This window comes from Cebus imitator, unplaced genomic scaffold (genome assembly GCF_001604975.1).
Source record: "Cebus imitator isolate Cc_AM_T3 unplaced genomic scaffold, Cebus_imitator-1.0 Scaffold144, whole genome shotgun sequence".
Lineage (NCBI taxonomy): Eukaryota > Metazoa > Chordata > Mammalia > Primates > Cebidae > Cebus > Cebus imitator.
Window position 1 is genome coordinate 4,953,032 of NW_016107459.1, and position 22,484 is coordinate 4,975,515.

A 22,484-nucleotide genomic window follows, 5' to 3' on the forward strand; every position below is an offset into this window, starting at 1 on the left:
AACAGAGCGAAACTCTGTCTCAAAAAAAAAAAAAAAGAAAGAAAGAAATATACAAAGGAGGTCTTCTTTTAAAAACTGAGTCAACTTTTGTTTTTAAATAGGCAATTTACTGCTTGAGTACTATTTTTAAAAGATCAGAATTTCTATGTTTAAAGAGTAGACATATAAAAATAAGTTTAATAATTTATTTTACAAAAAAATTTAAAAGTTGAACAAAAAGCAAAATCCTGTGGAAAAAAAACTTTTCAAATTTTGATAATTTAAAATTCATTACCACAGGCTACATGATTAGACAAATCAAACCACAATCTGAATCTATATCAGTCCTTCAACAAAGACTTTATCTGGGCCTCCAACAGGGGAGTTAAAGGTCTGCTGGAATCAGCTAGGAGCCAGTACATATAAATGCAAAATTTATGTGAAAATGGAAAAAGATTATGTTAATGGCTATGAAGATATCGAGTTATATCCACTATTTCTAAACATGAATGAACCATTGAAGATATTCCAGTCACAGACTCCTGAGACTGTGCAGAAATAGAAGACATATGAGACAAGGGCAATGGCTATAGCTTTAAAGTATGGCACAAAAACAAATTCTTCTACTGCCATTGCTCTTCTACACATTTTGACTATCTGTACAACTTCTATGGGCCATAAATCATTTAAGAGTTCTATTCTCTCATTCTCAAGGACCATACAGCATGTAACGATGTTGTGTGTCTTATAGAACACATTGAATACTGAAAAACATCCAACCGAATCATGTGACCAATATCGAATACATTTATTTTATATTATTCAAATTATAAAATACAAATTGAAAGTAAAAGACAATATGAGAAGAAAATAAAATACAACAAATGACATTTGGTCTATTCAGGGAAGAAAACATGATTTTATTAAGTCAATTATAGTAACTTTATACAGTTACCTGGGCTTCTGAAACATTATAGTGTCCTGGACCTGGAATAGCTTTCTCAATGCTAGAGGCACTGGTAAAAGTACTTTCTCTGGCAGTCAAAGAAAGAAATGGTGCATAACTACCTATAAAAATAAAATCATATGACCAGCAGATAAGATAGGAGTCAAAGGATTTGGGAGAAAAAAAAACACTCAAAATATAAATAATCATGAGTATCCTCAATGGTTAAGACTTTACTTTCAGAACTAACGGCTAGTCAGAGAAGTTATTAAATTATTAAATATCTTATATAAGATCAGAAATTTATTAATATATTAAATACAAGAACTTAAAGAACTGGACTTATTGAACAACAACAAAATACCTAAAGAAAATAAAAAACAGCCCAGGCACAGTGGCTCATGCCTGTAATCCCAGCACTTTGGGAGGCTAAGGCAGGTGGATCACCTGAGGTCAGAAGTTCAAGACCAGCCTGACCAACATGGAGAAACCCCGTCTCTACTAAAATTGCAAAATTAGCAGGGCATGGTGGCGCATGCCTGTAATCCCAGCTACTTGGGAGTCTGAGGCAGAAGAATTGCTTGAACCCGGGAGGTGGAGGTTTTGGTGAGCTGAGATGGTGCCATTGCACTCTAGCCTGGGCAACAAGAGTGAAACTCCATCTCAGAAAAAAGAAAAGAAAAAACAAACTAAAACCTCCTTGTCTTCTAATCATTTTTGGTGGTGATGAAAATGTCAGTTATATTTAGCTGATAAAAATGTTTTCATCCTCAGAAGACCATTGTTTTATATTTTGAAATAGCATATATTACTTGTAGAAAACAGCATATATAAACTTGTAAAGACAGCCTAGATTAAAAAGATCAGAATTTCTATGTTTAAAGAGTAGACATATAAAAATAACTTTAATAATTTATTTTACAAAAAAATTAAAAAGTTAAACAAAAAGCAAAATCCTGTGAAAAAAGAACTTTTCAAATTTTGATAATTTAAAAGCCATTACCATAGGCTCCATGTTCATACAAATCAAACAGCAATCTGTATCTATATCAATCACTTCAACAAAGACTTTATCTGGTCCTCCAACAGGGGAGGAAAGAATTTAAAGTGGGTTTACAGCAGATAATTGGTCATGTCTCCTTGCCTAGGCACACAGTATTCCTTGACTGGCTGACCCTAAACAAAGGTTTGTAAATCTAAGACACAAGTTTCTTTGCAACAAGTAATCAAAAGATTATACAAACTTGAAAACTCTACTGAAAAAACTGATTCTAAAAAATTCAAGAGCTACAGGAAAAACTACTAGTGTTTAAGCAATGTGGATATTAAAGAAGAGATAGGAGAGAATAGAGCAGCAGCTATATTCTAATAGGTAATAAATAGGTAATTAAAGAACGCAAGTGAAGACTCAAAACTTTTACACTAACTCTTGTATACTAAAGGAAAATGTGTGCTATTACTGTAATAATGTATAGTGATAATATAATAAAAATCTTGCTAATCTGGACTAATAATAAAAGATACTCTCTTTAAAATAAAATGTTTCTTTTGAGGCCCACATGTATTAAAACGTAACCAATGTCAAGAATTATTTATTTGTGTTAAGTATGGCAACATAAAAGAGGTGAACAAAATATAGATCTTACCTCTAAAAAAGTAGTATTTTGAAGCATTAAGAAAAGTATTGAAATAATTTTAAGAGAAGTATTGAAATAATTTTAAAGAAAAGCATCTCTAATGCCATAATGGAAGACAAATGCTCAAAAATTCAAAAAGAGAAGTTCTCATTCACATTGAGGTGATCACGAAAAACTTCATGGTTGATGTTAAAACTCTAGGTGTTAATTTAGTGACTGATGGTTTAGCTGGCTATCCCAAAGCAGAGAAGGAGGGAAGACGAAAGGGAAGGGTAAAAGGAAGAGAAAGGTTGGAAAGAAGGCAGACTGACCTTCAAATAATTTACAAAGACCAAAAGACCAGAAATACTTAAAAATAAGCCAAGGTTCATTTTGAAAAGGCAACAGTTGTCAGGTAGACTGAGAAACCCAGGACACCAGTGAAACATTCTACTTACTCAAGGTAAACAGCCAGAGAACAAGAACCAGATTTCATTCCAAACACACATATAAAAACACACACATACGCACTCAAACTACATATAAAATGAGTCATACAAATTACCAGAGAGTATATTTTCAAGACACAGGAAAATATGACCTATAAAGAGGAGAAAAGTCAATGAAAAGAAACAGATCAAGAAATGAAAAGGAGGAATCTGCAGAAAAGAACACTGTCTATTGTAAATATTCTTTATATATTCAACAAGGTAGAGAAAAGGTGAACATGAGAAGATATAAAAATAAGATTCAAATCAAATTTACAACATGAAAAATACACTGGATGGAATTAACAGCAAATTTTTGTGGATTAATAAAATGCATTTTTTCTCAATTCTTAATCCCTTTAAAAAATGCAGATGCTCATTGACTTGTGATAGTTACTTACCGATAAAATCATCTTAATCAGAAAATATTGTAAATTGGCTGGGCGCGGTGGCTCACGCCTGTAATCCCAGCACTTTGGGAGGTCACAAGGTCAGAAGTTCAAGACCAGCCTGACCAACATGGTGAAACCCTGTCTCTATTAAAAATACAAAAATTAGCCAGGTGTGGTGGTGCATGCCTGTAATCCCAGCTACTCGAGAAGCTGAGGCAGGAGAATTGCTTGAACCTGGGAGGCGGAGGTTGCGGTGAGCCAAGATCATGCCATTACACTCCAGCTTGGGCAACAAGAGCAAAAGTCCATCTCAAAAAAAAATTAAAAATATAAATAAATATTAAAAATTGAAACTGTATGTAATATACCTAAACTATAACAGCATAGATTAGTCTACCCTAACATGCTCAGAACATTTACACTAGCCTAAAGTTAGGCAAAATTACCTAACATAAAAACTATTTTATAATAAAATGTTGAATATCTCATGTAATTTATTGAATATTGTACTGAAAATGAAAAATAGAATGGCTCTATGGGTACTGGAAGTTTGGTGTCTACTGAATGCACATTGCTTTCATATCATTGTGCAAAATTTTTTTAAAAAGTAAGTTGGATCATGCATATTGCTTTCATACCATTGTGCAAAATTTAAAAAAAAAGTAAGTTGAATCATCATAAGTCAAGAACTGTCTGCAATTGCTTACAGCAAAGATAGTCTCAATTTATTGAGGCATTATAGCAGATGTAGAAGTAACATGTACAAATAGAAGCAGACTTTATGAGGCTTATTTACCATATATGAAGTGGTACAACATTATTTGAAGATATACTATCATAAATTAGAAATACATATCATAAACCCTACATAACCACTTAAAAATAAAACAGAGAGGTATAGCAAATAAACCAATGTGGGTATAAGAAAGAATTATTTTTTAAAAACTTTTATTCCTGCAACCAAAATAGGGAAAAAGGAAAAAGAACAGATGAGATAAATGGAAAGCAAATAGCAAAAAAGTACATTTAAATCCAAAGACACTGGTAGTGAAATTAACGATAAAGTTCTAAACACCTCAGTTAAAAGGCAGAGACTGTCAGATTGAATTAAAAAGACCAAACTTTATGCTGTCTATAAGAAACTGTCTCAAAACATAAAAACAGAAATTAAAAAGATGGAAAGTTATAACATGCATCCATGAATCCAAAAAGCTAGAGTGCCAATATTAAAATAAGACAAAGCTGACTTTAGAACAAGGAATAACAGGGATAAAAGATATTACTTTATAATGATAAAGGGGTCATTTCATCAACAGGATTTAACAATCCATAAAGAAAAGCAAGGCAGTTATTACTGTAACAATCAGGATAGTGCTTAACTGTAGGCAAGAAGGAAACACTGAAATAAAAAGCACCAAAAAGAAAATTTTGGCAATGTTCTATTTCTGTTTTCTTTTGCTTTTTTTTGTTTTCCTGTACCCACTAATAACAGATCTATTTTTTAACTTGAATATCTGCTTTTTAAGGTCTATATTTATATTTTATGTGATTTTCTATGTAAGTATTCTATCTCACAATAAAAGTGTTTTTTTTTTAAGTTTAGGTTCACATGAACATTAAGGTAATGTGTGATAAACATGAAAACTAAGAAAGTGAAACTCAGGTTACTTCTGAGGTAGTTGGCATCAGAATACAGCAGGACCCCTAAGTGAATCTGCCTAAATAAATGTAAAATTAGTTGTAGAGTACTGAAATTCATACAAAAATTAAAAAAAAAAAAACAAATACTAGCCATCTATTCAACATAGTATTGACATTATTAATGGTAGAATATATACTTATGAAATAATTGGGCAACAAAGAGAATCAAGAAAGCTGGTACTCATAAAATCTTCATTGAAGTTTTCCAAAATTAATTCTATAGAGTCTTTTGTCAAGAAAAGTATATATGAAATATTGAGCACAAGTTAAACTACAAAAAAACTTAAATGTTTATGATATACTCCATGAGAGAAGGACCTTACGTGTTGATTTATTTATAGCTGTGTGCCTAATGTTTATAATGAGGGTGACCAATTAACAAATGATATTCTAAACTAGTCATCCATTCTGTAACAGTGAATGTTTTATTATGTATGGGAGACATGTATGTACGACAGGCAGTGAGGGTACAATAATGAATAAGATAAAACCCTGCCCTCAAATAGTAACTAAGCCTGACAACTAGACAATTACGCTACAAAAAGCACTGCCAAAAATTAAAGTATAAAATATAGAATAGTGTTCTGGAAAATTAGAGATGGTAGAGTTTGATATGGTACATATGGATATATTGACATGTGAAGTGCCAACTACAAATGATAAATCAAACTGGCAGAAAGAAGAAATTAAGTGTATAGAGGAGGAGATTTGAGAAGAAAGAAATGAGTTCACTTTGGGATATATTGAGTTTGAGGCACCAACAGAGGAAGATAAATCAAACTGGTAAGAAGCAATAAAAGTCAGTCTATGACTGAGAAAGAAGGTGGACAGTATGTGATTAAAGGATAAATTCTATAGCTACAACTACAGCCACAAAACAAAGAAAAATTCATTTTTCACATAAAAGCAGTAACTAGATCTTTGAAACATATACTCATCTTCAGGACAACAACATATACAGCAATCACATACATATTATCTAAACTTTAAAAAATATAGATTGCATTCCCTGATGCAGCTATATTCTGATAGGCTAATAAGATAAAATTATCATTGTTGGCATAAACACATAGACACAGGTACAAGACCATAGACAATCCTTCTGTGGCAGATAAAGCTAACCACATCCCCATCAAAAAGGAAACCTGGGAAAGAATATTTTAGGGGGTCATGTCACCCAGCTTAGTTAACTAATAGCGAACCAATAGAGATAACTACTACACAGCTGATATTTCTTATATAAATAAGCCAAAAAACAATGAAATACTCAGCACAATAATGCCAGGAGTAGTCACATTAGTAAAAGGAGTATGATTTTATCACATAATACTAGGCTGGTTGTCTTGGGGAATACTTACTTTAATAAGAGATGTTTGCTTCTCAGGTAATTGTGAGAAAATTGGGCATAGCTCTCACTAATCTGGAATTTGAGTATCTACTCTCACCCACCTTATGAAAGAAGAAAAGCAGCTTAGTCCTGTCCTTTCAGGTTGCAGTTCTGGGTAGAAGAGATTCTCCCTGATAAAATGGCCTACAGCCAAGGAAATAGAATTTCAATTAAGGTAAAAAGAATTTCCTGAGGAAAATGTAGAGAGATAGATAATGCCCTGAAAAACTGGCCTGGTCAAGCAGGCTACTGTGAGGGGACAGTGGGAGAGTGGTAGTTAGGGGAGAAGGTTGGGAATAGAGTATATGTATCTAAGGCTCTAAGGTCTTTTCCTCTTGTGAAATTCAAAGTAACAAGTAAGCTGTATAAATCCCCTACATCTGTTCTTCTTACACCACACTTGACAAAATGTACCTGACCCTTAGCTGAAATAATTGTACACTTCTGCATAGTCCAATTACTAGTCCTAAAGGTAGGTGAGGTCGTATGTACCTAGGAAAGAGATGGCAGCTACTTTTTAATTATCTTCTAGAGAATCCAGCAGAGAAATCACTAAAGAGATACCTGTTCCTTCTATTGATTATCAGCATATTATCTCTTAGTATTGTTAAACCAAGATTTATAGGATGCAGCTGCTCAAATTTCTGAAGCATGGAATTTCCTACTTTATCTCATAGATCAAGACACCATCCTATAAAACAGTAAAAGAAGGGTTTACCACACGCTACTTAATGCTCTCTAAGAAGAGTTTTAAATTATGCTATATGTGGCTCAGTATATTTTAATTTTATTTCAAGATTACTGTTTGTTTTTTTAACTTATGTGTTATGGTATTCAGCTAAAAACTAAGAATAATGGAGTAAAGATCATGGTTATTACCATCACGTTTTAGTGGGGCTGCCAGATAAGTTAACATTAACTACAATACAGAATCACTATAAAAGTCATTAAGGAGTCAGAGAAGAAAAACCTGAGAAAGCGTAGAGTCAGTGAACAACTTAACTTAAGCTGAATCTCAAAAAAGAAATATGAATTAGCCAAGTTAAGAAAGAAAACAGTGTACTGGCAAATGTATCAGCAGATACAGAGGCACAGAGTTGACTGAGCGTGAACTTAGGAAAACTGTAAAGTTGAAATTGCTGAAATGTAGGTCAAGTGGAGGTGGAGGTGTGGGTGACGAGGCAAGGCCCATAGCATGAAGAACATTATGAACCATGTTAAGGAGTTTAGATTTTAACCTTGATGTTATGAGGGTTTTTCCCACAAATAACGTAATAAATCTTAGAAGGACCACTCTAGCCACAAGATAGAAGATGGACTGAAGACTGAAATAAGGAGAAACAAGTAATATTTTATAAGTTTAATTCAAAATAGAAATAATGAGAGCTTGAACTAAGTCAAGGACTGCTAAATGGAAAAGAGGAACCAACCAAAGAGGCACTGAGAAGACAGAATCATTAGCTGTTAATGATCCACAGGAGTAGTCAGGAAGAAAAGAAGCTAGAAAAAAAATAAAAATAAAAATAAAAAAATAGAAAAATAAAAAAGAAAGAAAGAATCTAGAATAATTCCAAAACTTATAGTTTGTCATAGACTAATAAGGAATTTTTAAAAACGGACCAGAACCACTGGAAAAAATTATGAGCTCAGACACCAAAAACTTCAGATACCAGAGACTGTCTAGGTAGAGATGTTCAAAAAAGTAATGGGTTATGACTCAAGGACATCAACAACAACAAACAAAGAATTAAAAAGAAAAGAAAAATAAACAAAAGTGACTGACAGTGCTGAAAGCCAAAAGATTAGGAGAAAGCTCATCTTAGAGATATAAATCACCCATATCTCTAAAGATTTCCTTCTGGGAGTCATCAGAATCAGAATATTGTGGTCTATGGACACAAAAGAGAAAGTACATATGAGAAAAGCAACAAGCAAAGGATGGAAAGTACAGTATATAAACATTTAAAGATGTTTAGAATGAGGACTCAGCTCTGATTTGTTTTACCTTGCCCAAATTCCTATCTAAGAGGTCTAGGGAGTCATGTTCTACAAACCAATAAATTCTCATCAGAAGGGTTTTATTTAACCCTATATATCATGGTTTACTTTCCAATCGGACTCTGGCATAATATTATGAGACAAGGAAGAAAATCAAAATGTTTTACCCAAAAATATATTTCCTTACCATACTTTGAAATTGCCCTGCAAAGTCTCTTGTGGGAAAAATCTACATTCTATAGAGAATACCCTTTCCCCTTTGTTTTCCTTTCTTTCCAGATCCAGGATATAATCAAGTAAGAACCACACACCCTTTTAGGTCTGGTAGGAAGCATTTTACAACCTGCTATCTCTCTGAAGTCTGCTATCTGATGGTTTCCTCGGCACAATAAAACTTGGTCTCCACAATCCTTTATCCTAACCTAAACATTTCCTTTGATGCCTGGTCTTCATATAAACTCAACCAATTGTCAACCAGAAAATGTTTAAATTTACCTATAGCCTGGAAGCCCCCACTTTGAGTTGTGCCGCTTTGAAAGAAACCAATGTATTTCTTAAGTGTATTTGATTAATGTCTCATGACTCCCTGAAACACACAAAACCAAGCTGTACCCCAACCACCTTGGGCCAATGTTCTCAGGACCTCTTGAGGGCTGTGTCACAGGCCATGGTCACTCATATTTGGCTCAGAATAAATCTCTTAAAATATTTTACAGAGTTTGACTCTTTTCATCAACAAGAAGCATAAAAACATTTAAAGACCATGAAGGACTGCTTGGAGAGGGGGAGAAAATGATGCTCTGATTCAGCATTTAACAAATGTTTATTAGGTCCCAACTACATGCCAGACACTCTTCCAAGACAGTAGTTGGAAAAAGAACCAGGAGAAAATGTTACTTTTGGAAAGAAGTGTTTCCAAGAAGAAAGTTGTCAGTTGTGTCAAAATTAAGAATTGCACAGTGTCATAGGTTAGCTACCTATGACTATTATTGGGGGAATTAGTACTTACAGTAGCTCAACTCCATTAAAATAAAGACATAGAATAAGCTGCAAGAATAGTGATATCAGATGCTGTGAAGCAGTATAATTCAAAATTTCAAACACTGACAGAAGACAAATTTGTTCTCCACCCCAAGAAACCTAAACCAACCCTTATCTGATAGTTACATAACAGAATAATAGGATCCTGGCATTTGCTTCAAAATACATAGTGTAGGTATGGGGGAAATTCAGGTTAAGAAAAACCATCATTTGGATGGTATTAAGCTCCAGAAATCAGAATAGAAAAAGTAGAAAGCAAATTTGATGTATTTATTTAAAGTTCTGTCTAAGTCACTAACTGCAAACCAAACGAGGAGGGCAAATTATTATTTTTATTTTTGAAATGGAGTTTTGCTCTCTTGCCCAGGCTGGAGTGCAGTGGCAGGATCTCGGCTCACAGCAACTCCACCTTCCAGGTTCAAGCAAGTCTCCTGCCTCAACCTCCTGAGTAGCTGGGATTACAGGCACACACCACAATACCGGGCTAATTTTTTTCTATTTTTAGTAGAGACGGGGTTTCACCATGTTGGTTGACCAGGCTGATCTTGAAATCCTGACCTCAAATGATCCGCCGCCTCGGCCTCCCAAAGGGATTCTCCTGCCTCAACCGGCTGTAAATAAATAATTATTTACAGCCGCCACCGTGCCCGGCTGCAAATCATGAATTAAATTATCCTTCCCACTCCACTGGTCAAAAATATAGCTTTCCGTTACAGAATGTGGAGAAGAGGGTCTCCCCTGAAGTGTGTTAAAAAAGAAGATGAGGACGGTCAGAAACATCTGAGAAAAAAAAACGGAACTATCTTCAAATAATACTGCAAAATATAAATAAAAGTTAAATCTTAGTAAATAAATGTCTCCAGTTAATGGGAGGAAAGGTGTGAGGCAGACAGGATTACAAAGCAAAGAGACAGCAGGAGGTAAGGGCACAGGATTTGGAGACTCATAGAGTCAACAGAGCCAGGAAATCAAAATCAAAATCCTAGACCTAAACTTACAATCAAAATTAGGATGTAGACAACTATTGTATAATCAAAAGTTCTAGCCATATGCTCAGCAGCCTCGTGAAATGAGACAAGTGATACCATTAGTCTTACCTGTAAAAGAAAATGATAGTGTTTTCCCTGACCACTTCATGTTTTGTTACACTTGCAAAATGGTGCTACTCCGCTCTATGTTTAATTCACAAGCACACAGAAGCGGAGCGGGCTGAAGATGGGATGCCTGTCACAGGAGGTGGGCCTCTCCCTACAACTTACCTGTCGCCTGCTGCTTCAGGAAAGGTACCTGGTAGGATCCAGGACCCACATGGGCCTCAGTGCTGCCACCTTCAGCCAGTTTGAGCAGGCGGGGAGCCCGGTCATACATGGTGCTTGGGGTAGTGGGGGCGCTGGGGAAGGTGCGGAAGGGCAGGTGCGGAAAACGATAAAAACAAGGCGGCTAGAGAAGGTGTGGAGAAAAAGCAAACGAACACCACACTGAGGAGGCCAGGACACAGCTTCCGCAAAGAGAGAAAACAGCGTTGGGGTTGTCTCCCCGCCCGCTCATTGGTAGCAGATTTCCTCAAATCGATTTCTAGCCCTGTGGTAAAGTAGAGGGGTGAGCGACTAGAGATTAGACGTCTCACAAAATCATCAGTTTGCCAGGTACACTCCACGAAAATTGAGGATTAGGGATGAAGACTCCCGCCCGGTGCTTCCGGCCCTCACTCCGCCCACTTCTGCCCGCCCGGAAGCCTGGGGAAGAGGCGGGCGCAGTCTCTGGAGAGCGCAGTGGTGGTACCTTCCCGGGCCGAGCCCTCGGAGCATGCGCACCGAGCCGCGAGCCTTTCCCAGCTGGCTCCACCCGGAGCCCTGCGCGCCTTAAACGAGGCGGGACCAAACCTCATAGCCCTTTTGACCCGGGTAACTACTTGGGTCCCGAACTTTTTTAAGAACAGAAGAACCCTGGAAAACGCGTTAGGAAGGTGAGGACTAACTTGACCTTGATTTGTTTCCCTACTCAACAAAACCTAGGGAAGAAAAAAGCAGTAGTATGAAGCAGAGAGCTTGAGTTCCACAAGCTCTCCGCGGCTTCCGCAGCTCCACTCGTACTCACAGAGAAAAAGCACCTCTGATCTTATCCCGTAGGTAGTCCAAACTGCCAAGACAAACCCACGGGTCAGGGCGGTGACAAGAAATGGGGAGCCCAGAAAAAAAAAATCTCAAGGGTAAAAAAGGAAAAAAAAAATGGGGAACCCAGGGAAGGAGGCGAAAAGCTCACAACTGAAGTCGTGCACTTGACTGAAAGCAGCAGCTTTTGTCGGATGCCAGACAACCACAGTATTGATTCATCTCTGTTTATAAAGCAAAGCGAGGGCACTGAAAAAGCCCAGTCCACCCTCAGTAAACCAGTGGGTCTCAACCTTTGGGCAAAAGAAGCCTAGCTTGTCCTTGGGACTTAAGGAATCTATGTCCGAATCCAACTCTGCTTCTCCCCGGCTGTTTTTTCCAGCAAGAATTCTGTCCAGATTCTAAATATCCTCAAAGGCTTAGACAAATCCTACCTTGTTCATACCTTGCCTCCAAATGATCTACAGTACTTTAATTTTTCCCTGCTACAAGATTTTATAGTTTTCATACTCTGTAGTACATACACGATTTGCCACTCAATTCTGTGCAACATTTACTGTGGCTTAATTGTGCCATGCATGTAGGGACCCTCTCCTTGCAAGGCTATATGCTTCCCAAGGATGTATCTGTAATACCTTTTTTTCTGTTCAATAGCTAGCTAAATTATTTATTCACTTAAAAAACTCGAATTGGTTTATACTATAGGTTCCATACCCTGCTAAGTTATGAGGATACAAAGGCATAAGAAAGTCCCTGTCCTCAGGTGTTCTCTAATGGGAAAAGAGACGAATAATCCAAAATAAGAGTTGATAAAGATTTTTTTTTAATGGTAGGAAAACGAATATTGCAGTATTTTGGAAACCTCTCACCAACTTCAATTCTCCCTGGATTCTGGAAGAAACCCTCACAATTCTCTCAATGTTATTTTAACCTTTTTTTTTTTTTTTTTTTTTGAGACGGAGTTTCGCTCTTGTTACCCAGGCTGGAGTGCAATGGCGCGATCTCGGCTCACCGCAACCTCCGCCTCCTGGGTTCAGGCAATTCTCCTGCCTCAGCCTCCTGAGTACCTGGGATTACAGGCACGCGCCACCATGCCCAGCTAATTTTTTGTATTTTTAGTAGAGACGGGGTTTCACCATGTTGACCAGGATGGTCTCGATCTCTTGACCTCATGATCCACCCGCCTCAGCCTCCCAAAATGCTGGGATTACAGGCTTGAGCCACCGCACCCGGCCTATTTTAACCTTATTTTTGAAGCTGACACCTATACCCATTCAGAAGATCTAGATTTTTACCATGACATATTAGAATCACAGAGATGAAAGAGAAAAATTCATATGCTCTGCATGATAATCTAGTGGTGCTTGTAAATTTGCCCCGTATTGCACATTCCTTAAGGACATCATCTGCCCTTGATGATCCAAACAAGGATATCAATCCAAACTGCAAACTCAGGTGTAGGCCATGGTTGCCGTAGGCACTGATGCAGACTTTCACGCCCTGTCTGGCCATTCTGTCTGCAGCAGCCTACATTACTCTTTGCTTGGATATACATATTTGTTGGAGACTGGAGATGGAAAGAGTAAAGCAGGCTTTATATGCTTTCTGTCTGATTTTATTTTCAGCCATTGAACCTAACTTAATTTAGACAAAGGGAGTTCTTTGTAGCATCCCTCCTAGCTCATTTGCAGACCTCTAAGGGAGAGTTTCTGACTGAGTAACAGCTGGGAATACATTGTTTCTTTACCTTGCCTGCCTCCTGGATGAATGCTTTTTCCTCAAGGACTTAGCAGAGAAGGGTAGTTGATCAATGGCAGGAATCCAGTGTTTCTGGGTCTTCTTGTCAGATCCTATCTAAATATCACACCATTGAAGTGCAACCTATATATTCTTCACAATTTGGTAATACTTGGGCTCTCAAAATTCTTCACTCTTAACAAAAAAAAATATATATGTATTTCTTTTAAAAGTTTCTACTATGAGGCCAGGCGCAGTGGTTTACACCTGTAATCCTTAATCCTAGCACTTTGGGAGGCTGAGACAGGAGGATTGCTTGAGGCCAGAAGTTCAAGACCAGCCTGGGCAACACAGAAAGATTTCACTTGCACACACACAAAAAAAAAAAAAAATTAAAAATTAGCCAAGCAGGAGTTTGAGATTACAGTGAGCTATGATGGTGCCACCATACTCCAGCCTGGAAGACAAAGCAAGACCTGTCTTAAAAGAAAATTATTTTAGTATGAAAATTTCTATTTCTTTAGTCAATGTGGCCACTTCCTCTATATTTCCCAGCTATTATTTCCTCCTTATGGTTTAGTAACGAGAATGGTGCACAGTATTTCAAGCTTGGAAGATACTTTTTAATGAGAAAAATAAATCTTTTTCATTATTTCTCATTGTAAATATTTATTCAATAGTCTGGAATTAGAATACTGCTAAAAAATTAACATGTTAACACGGAATTATAATTACATATAAATATGAAATAATTTGGTTCAGCATTTCTCAATTCCTGCAAAACAGTTTTAATGCTAATTAAGCACACTATATGACCACTTTACTGTATTAGTAATTCCATAATGAAAACTAAGTTTGAGCTAAGATTTATTTGAGTTCAAAATTTGGGTTCTTTCCGTTTCTCCCTGCTGGCTTATACCAGAATAAACTTCAAAATGAAGCTTGAACAAGAACAAGTTTCAATAAATCAAACTAATTCATTATTGAATATGTTGCCTGCAATGAAGAACAGAAAAAGGACATTAGTTTAAAAACTAAAGAAATCCAAATAAAATATGGAATTTAGTTGATAACAATCTATTAATATTGCTTCATTATTTCTTCCTATTTGCTAATTCCATCTGCACATACACACACACACAAATTGTTTTTGAATACAGGCTCTTGCTTTGTCTTCCAGGCTGGAATACCATGGCACCATCATAGTTCACTGTAATCTCAAACTCCTGCCTGCTATAGGAGCAAATAGCAGAAATTATCTATGGGTTATAGGTTGGGTATCTCTCTGTACTTTATAATTTTTCTGAAAATCTAAAGCTTTTCTGAAATAAACTTTTACTTTAAAAACAGGCATGAATACCAGAAGAAAATTAATTCCAATGGTATTTGAAATATTCCATATCATAGATAAAGAAATAATTCCTTCCATTTTATTCATGAATGTATATAACTTTAATACTAAAACATGTTCAAAAATCTACCAAAAAAGAATAGTACAATCAATCTCTACCATAAATATGTATCTAACAAATAAAATGAAACAGTAGCAAACAGAATCTAGCAATGCTTTTATAGGATAATATATTGACACCAAATAGGTAAATTCTGTAATTGCTTGGATAATTCAGTTTTAGAAAACCACTACGTAACCTTCTACATTAATTATCAGAGAAAACAATATATGTTCATATCAATAGTTGAAGAAAAGACAGTTGAGTGATCCTCCTACCTAGGCCTCCCAAAGTATTAAAAAAAAAAAAAAAGAAAAGGCATTTGATAAAATTAAAGGGCTATTTCTAATGATAGTTCTACATTTAATGGAAATTGAGGAATGCTATTTTAATATAATAAAAAGTACCTTGAAAATTAAAATCAGTAAGTATTATCCCAAACGGCAAATACTTAAACTGTTTCAATTAAAATTAAAGACAAATAGAAATGCCTCTGTCATAATTATTATTATCTAATAATAGTGTGTCAGGCTTGCTTCGACAGTACATACACTAAAATAATGGTGTGTCTATTGAATACAACAAAATTAAGTAAAATAATGGTATTAATTGGAAAGCAAGATATAAAAATATCTCTTTTTGCCTATGATGTAATTGGATACCAAAATAGTACAGGAAAATGTAATAAATTACCCTAGAATTACAAGAGAATTAAGTGCAGTGACCATATTCAAGTTAAATACATAAAAATCAGTAGTTTTTATCTATTCTAACAATTTCCTAAAAAGGAAATTAGAAAAAAAATTATTTTCAATAAAGGCAAAAATAATATATATATATATAAATTTTAAAAAAATACAAAGGCAAAATTAATGACAGAATTATGCAAAGGAAAGGCATAGAATCTAAACAAAGAATATATGAACAAATGGAAAGACATCAAAGTTAAGTAGAAAAACAATATTAAAGTATTCTCCACAAATTAATATATTATCTTTTATAATTCCAATTAGAATCCATCTGATTTTTTGATATACTAATGTGGGGGAATAGAGAGTATGAAAAAGAAAAATAGTGAAGAATAACTCTGATTTCCATAAGTCAGAAGATACAGTGGCTATAAAGCCATTATAACTAGGTCAATGTGGCATTGGCATAGAAAAGACAAATAGATCAGAAGAACTAAGAAAGAATCAAGAAATGTTTCCTAGTGTATGTATTTTAATTTGCTCGTGTGTGTGTGTGTACGTACGTGTGTGTGTGTGTGTGTGTCTGTGTGTTGTGTTTGTATGTTCCATGAAAACTTTATTTATGGGCACTGAAATTTGAATTTCATATGAATTTCACATGTCATGAAATATTATTCTTTAAAAAAAAATTTTCAACCACCTAAGAAGGTAGAAAACATTTTTGTAATGATATGAGAATAAGGAAACCAACAACAAATGCAGTACTTTCTTTTTCAAAGTATAAATGGAATGGTAAGGCATTTTACTTCTCCTTCTAAGAACATCAAATGAATAATAAATAAAGTCTTTTTTTATTGCATTTTAGGTTTTGGGGTACATGTGAAGAACATGCAAGATTGTTGCATAGGTACACGTGTGGCAGTGTGATTTGCTGCCTTCCTCCCCTTCACCTATATCTGGCATAAAGTCTTTTTAAAGTATGGTTTGTGCTTTTAGAAACTAAAAATTGATGAATTTGGCACTTCTCATTCTTTTAATTCAGTCTGTTAAAAATGGAAACTGTCTATATTGAGGTTCAAATCTCACATAGTTCAACTTATAAATTGTTGACAACAAAATTGAAGACTATATTTACATGACATTGGTAAAAAGCTACTGTCTTGAATGTTGGTCCAAAAAGTGTTTATAGTTTCAGGAGATTCTGAATTGTTGGGATTCTGTCTCATAGTACAGCGTTTTACTAAATATAGGTAGCTATATTTCTCTATTATAGAAACAAACCATATTAATTTGATTTGTAGTTCTCATTGATTTAGAGGTTAAGGCTAGCCTGACAACAGGCTAAGTACTTTAAAAATAATTTTCTTGAATGATATTCAGTCTTAAAATGGAAGGAAATCTTGTCATATGCTACAGCATGCATAAACTTGAGGACACTACAGTAAGTGAAATAAGCCAGTAACAAAAAGACAGATGCTGTCTGTGAAGTATCTAAAGTAGTCAAATTCACAGAAACATCAAGTAGAATTGTGGTTGCCAGGGGACAGGGTAGGAGACAGGAAATGAGGAGCTGTGGTTTAAGGAGTATAGAGTTTCAGTTTTACAAGATGAAAAAATTCTGCACATCCATTGCACAACAGTGTAAATGTACATAACCTTAGTCACCTGCACATTTTAAAATGGTAAATTTTATGTAGTGTGTTTTTTTTGCCACGATTAAAAATAAAGATAAAATAATTACCTTAAGTTACATGAGTGCTTGTAAAATCTCAGATGTATGAAGTATACTCTATTTTTTTTTGACCTTCAAAGTATACTTTATTTTCACAGTTGTAATATGAAAGATTTGTTGACAACAGTCTTTTCCAGGGTAAATGAAAATTCCATTGAAGCCCAGTAAATAACAAGTATTTATTAATGGCCTACTATGAACAAGATGTTGAGAGTTATGCATAACATTTTTATAGACATGTAGATGTATATATATAGTTCTACGTATACAGGTAGGTAGTTGCAGAAATGTTTCCTAACATACTTGTAGTTGAAAAGAATTGATATTCATTACACATCATTAGGTTTCTGCACAACTCTTCTATATATGGTACTCAAATTTACCAGTATTTGCTCCCACCCCCACCCTTTTTTTTAACATAGGTCTCAAAAGTATTCAGGTAATTCCAAATTCATGCAAACTCAAACCTGAAAAACATAACTACAAAGCATTCTACCAACTAAGGTCAGCTAGCAACATACTAAAATAAAATGTTTTTTCTCTACCTTCTCTCTCACATTCCCTCTATTTCTCATAATGCAACCTTTAACTTTTCTTCTCCTCCTCTTATCAAAACACACCCACAACTCTGATTCTCCCGTTCTCATGACAGGGTCTGGGGTAACAATACAATGGACAGGGGAAAGGCAAGGAAGGGAAGAAAAGGCTTCAACTGTCAAGGGATCTTCCCTACATTCCAATGAGAATCTCATAAGTTAGTAGAATTCAGTCTCATTACAACTCTTCTTAGTCCCCTCCTCTCTAGTACACTCCGCAGAGAATGTTATACTAGATGAAGTAAACAAATCTTAGGAAATGCTTGGAATGACCACACCTAATTCCTGGGGATTGGCTAGAATATTTTCCTGAAATATTAGCCTGAAATACACTCTTCCAGTAACATGTGTCCTAATTTTATTTCTATTTTTGTCATCGTATTTCTTATCCGTTTTGAGACAGACAAATAGATTTCTAGACTTATTTTAATCTGAAAACTTTGAAATTCTAGGAACTGAAAAATAAGTCTCAAAAAAAAATACAAGGTTTTTTTATTTTTAATAAAGGGCACTAGATGGCACAATTCCACCAATTTGTGCTAATAAAATAACTCATCCTTTTATAAATGCACATAAAAAATAATTTTGCTTTATAGTTTCACCTAAATAATTTAATAGGAAACTTATATAACAAAGATAAAAGTTCTTCAAAATATTTCTAATATACCACATTTTATATCCTTATTCATGAACATAGTAACCAGAATCCCAACCCTGCATGAATAATTTAAGTTACCCAAAGTAAACAGGTGTCTCTCTATAATAAAATACACCAATTTGTATGAAATGTACATTTTTATAGTATTGCTGATAATATAATAAAATTCTTATCATACAAGAAAGTGGACTGGTGATTTCATTGACTTTTTTTTTTTTAGAGGAAGAAAGAGAAAGAAAGAAAGAATAAAAAAAAAAGAAAAAGAAAGAAAAAGAGGAAGAGGGAGAGAGAACAGGGGTGTTGCTTTATTGCCCGGGCTAGCATGCGGTCTAAAAATGGGTATGCCTGTAATTGTGTTTAATAATAGAGACATAAAAAAAAATGAGGGAAGAAAATAATTAACAAGCAGCCAACCAATATTTCATTTAAACCTGTAAATAGGTGTGATGTAGTACTGATAAGAGTGTATATTTTGTGTATTTAAAGTGGAGAGTTCTACGAATGTTAAGTCTACTTGTTCCACATCTGAGTTCAAATCCTGAATATCGATGTTAACTTTCTGTCTCATTGATTTGTCAAATATTAATGTTGAAGTCTCCCACTATTATTGTGTGGGAGTCCAAGTCTCTTTATAAGTCTTATATATCTGGGTATTCCTGTATTGGGTGCATATATATTTAGGATCTTTAGCTCTTCTTGTTATATTGATCCTTTTATCATTATGTAATGTCCTTCTTTGCTTCTTTTGATCTTTGTTGCTTTGAAGTCTATTTTATCAGGAAAAATTGCAACTCCTACTTTCTGTTTATTTATTTTTGCTCTCCATTTGGTTGGTAAATTTTTCTCCATCCCTTTGTTTTGAGTCTTTGTGTATCCTTGCATGTGAGATGGATCTGGATGTAGCATAACAATGGGTCTTGGCTTTTTTTTTGCCTGTCTGTGTCTTTGGATTGGGGGATTTAGTCTATTTAAATTTAGAATTAATAACAATATATGTGAGTTTGATACTGTCATTTAATGTTAGCTGGCTGTTTTGCCCATTAGTTGATGCAATTTCTTAATTATGTTGATGTTCTTTATTTTTTGGTATTTTTTAGAAAGGCTGATACTGGTTGTTCCTTTCTATTTGTAGTGGTTCTTTCAGAAGCTCTTGTAAAGCAGACCTGGTGGTGATGAAATCTCTGAGTGCTTGCTTGTTCACAAAAGATTTTATTTTTCCTTCGCTTATGAAGCTTAGTTTGGCTGGATGTAAAATTCTGGGTTGAAAGTTCTTTTCTTTAAGGATGTTGAATATTGGCCCCCACTCTCTTCTGTCTTGTAGGGTTTCTGCTGAGAGATCTGCTGTGAGTCTGATAGACTTCCCTTTATGGGTAACCTGACCTTTCTCTCTGGCTGCCCTCAGTATTTTCTCTTTCATTTCAACCCTGGTGAATCTGGCGATTATGTGCCTTGAGGTTGGTCTTCTCGAGGAATATCTTTGTGTTGTTCTCTGTATTACCTGAAGTTGAATATTGTCCTGCCTTGCCAGGTTGGGAAGGTTTTCCTGAATAATATCCTGAAGCATATTTTCCAGCTTGGATTGATTCTCTTCATCACATTCAGGTACACCTATCAAACGTAGATTAGGTCTTTTCACATAGTCCCATATTTCTTGGAGACTTTGCTCGTTCTTTTTTATCCTTTTTTCTCTAATCTTGTCTTTTTGTTTCATTTCATTAAGTTGGTCTTCGACCTCTGATATCTTTTCTTCTGCTTGACCAATTCTGCTATTAAAACTTGTGCATAGTTCGCGAAGTTCTCATGCTATGTTTTTCAGCTCCATTAATTCACTTATATTCCTCTCTAAATTGTGTGTTATTGTTAACATTTCATCAAACTTTTTTCAAAGTTCTTAGTTTCTTTGCATTCGGTTAGAACAAGTTCTTTTAATTCCCAGAAGTTTCTTATCATCCACTTTTTAAAGCCTGCTTCTGCTAATGGAACACAGTCTTTCTCCATCAGGCCTTGTTCTGTTGCTGACGAGGAACTGTAATCCTCTGTAGAGGGAGAGGCGTTCTGATTTTGGGTATTCTCAGCCTTTTTAGGCTGGTTTCTTCCCTTTGTTATAAATTTATCCATCTGTGGTCTTTATAATTACCATCTTTATAGTTGGGTTTCTGAATAGACGTCCAACTTGTTGATTCCCGGCGCTAGAATCTGAGCAACCCACTGCGCCGGCCAAAACAGCGGCTTTAAGATTGATGGTGCTTTTCTGACTCCACACCAAGAACCACCGCACCAAGGCAGCGGCAAAACCGTGTCGCAGGCCTCAAGAGTCACGCTGGCGACAACGTGGGGCTCCTCCGCTTGGATGTCTCCATTTCATTGACTACAAATGCTTGAAATAAGGTACTAGAAAGACTAAACATTCACACGTCTGATTTATTTTTACTGCTTGCCTTAGACCTTAGGTAGTTAGTTTCCTCAAGCCTAAAAATGAAAAAGTTGATCTAGAAACAATAGGAAATAATTAAGGTCTACTCGAATTAGCCTTTAGTTGATTTCTTAGTCCTTTAAAGTACTGTATTTACCACAGAAGTCCCAGATCTGTCCAGTGTTTTTACTATCACTTCATTTCCTGGGATTATTTATAGTTCAGAAAGTTTATCAGTTCTTGAGCTACACTTTGACATATAAGACATAGCACATCAGCCAAACAAACAATGTACACTGCACTTGGACCATCTTCCAACTGTGGCTTACGCTGTTGGAGCAGTCCTGCCTTGCCATTAATTGGCAAACACCCCTGCTAGGTGGCGCAATCAACAGCAGTAGAAAGAGGTTATAAGAGAGAAATGCCCCTACTTACATATTCTTGCTTGATGAAAAACTCTTCTCTTAAGAGTAAAGTCATCATCTTGGGCAAATGTAACAGCTTCTGGAAGGTCACATAAAAAGGAGTAGAGAAAATGATGTCTACCTTGCTAGCTACACTGACCCAAGCTATTCTACATACTAATGGAGGGATGGTATATAGCTAGATTTCTTTTACATTGCAACAAACTAGATAGAGCAGGGTGGTGGATGTGCAGTGGGGTGGGGTGTGGAACGAAAGAAGTTACAATTCCTACCGAGAAACGTTTAAAGAAGTAATGGACTGTTGAAAGTTGAGTCTACAAATGGTTTCTCAATGGTAATAATAAGTGGGCAGTGGTTTCTTATAGGAAGTTGTTCCCAGGTATCTAAGGCAACTTGTCTATAACAGCTGGACTAATATTCTGTCTATATCTGCCATAATTCTATTAAATGTTTTACAGAAAGACTTGTAAGAAATCCCAAATTATAGCCAATTGAGCCCACCAGGAGTCTGACCTACAGAACTGTGAGATAACAAATGAGTGTGGTTTTATGCTACTAAACGTGGTAATTTGCTGTGACAGGAGTAGAAAGCTAACGCAGTGGCCAAAAAGTTGTAAAATGCAGTCTTCTAGGAATTCTAGGGAAATTCTACTTACTTCTAAGTAAGTATTTCTTTTCTTTTGTTTTTTTTTTAGACAGAGTCTTGCTCAGTTGCCCAGATTGGAGTGCAATGGCACAATCTGGGCTCACTGCAATCTCTGCCTCCCAGGTTCAAGCAATTCTCCTGCCTCAGCCTCCCAAGTAGCTGGGAGCTGGGATTGCAGGCACCCACCATTATTTTTGTAGAGACAGGGTTTCACCATGTTGGTCAGGCTGGTCTCAAACTTCTGACCTCAGGTGATCTGCCTGCCTCGGCCTCCCAACGTGCTGAGATTATAGGCATGAACCACCGTGCCCAGCCCTAAGTAAGAAATTCTAAATACTTATTTTACTGATTTCTAAGAAAGAGCGTCAGGACAAAATGGTGCCTCTTGTTTCTCTGGATATTGCATTGTCTAGACCTAATGACTAGAGCTGATTGTTGATGTAGAGGATTATGTTGATGGAATTACTGAAAACTAGAT

At 35.6% G+C, this 22,484-nt stretch overlaps 1 protein-coding gene across 3 annotated transcripts in view; it reads right to left on the reverse strand.

The window, feature by feature from the left end:
- Positions 1-11,264, reverse strand: part of STPG2 (sperm tail PG-rich repeat containing 2) — a 45,984-nt gene extending 34,720 nt beyond the window's left edge. For all 3 annotated transcript variants that reach the window (XM_037743431.1, XM_017542429.2, XM_037743430.1), the window contains exons 1-2: positions 10,808-11,264; positions 935-1,047 (exon numbers count right to left, since the gene is read on the reverse strand). In XM_037743431.1, coding sequence (XP_037599359.1) covers positions 935-1,047; positions 10,808-10,916 — 222 coding nt within the window. In that variant the 5' untranslated portion in view covers positions 10,917-11,264. The remainder of the gene's footprint in view (positions 1-934; positions 1,048-10,807) is intronic.
- Between the last annotated feature and the right edge of the window lie 11,220 nt (positions 11,265-22,484).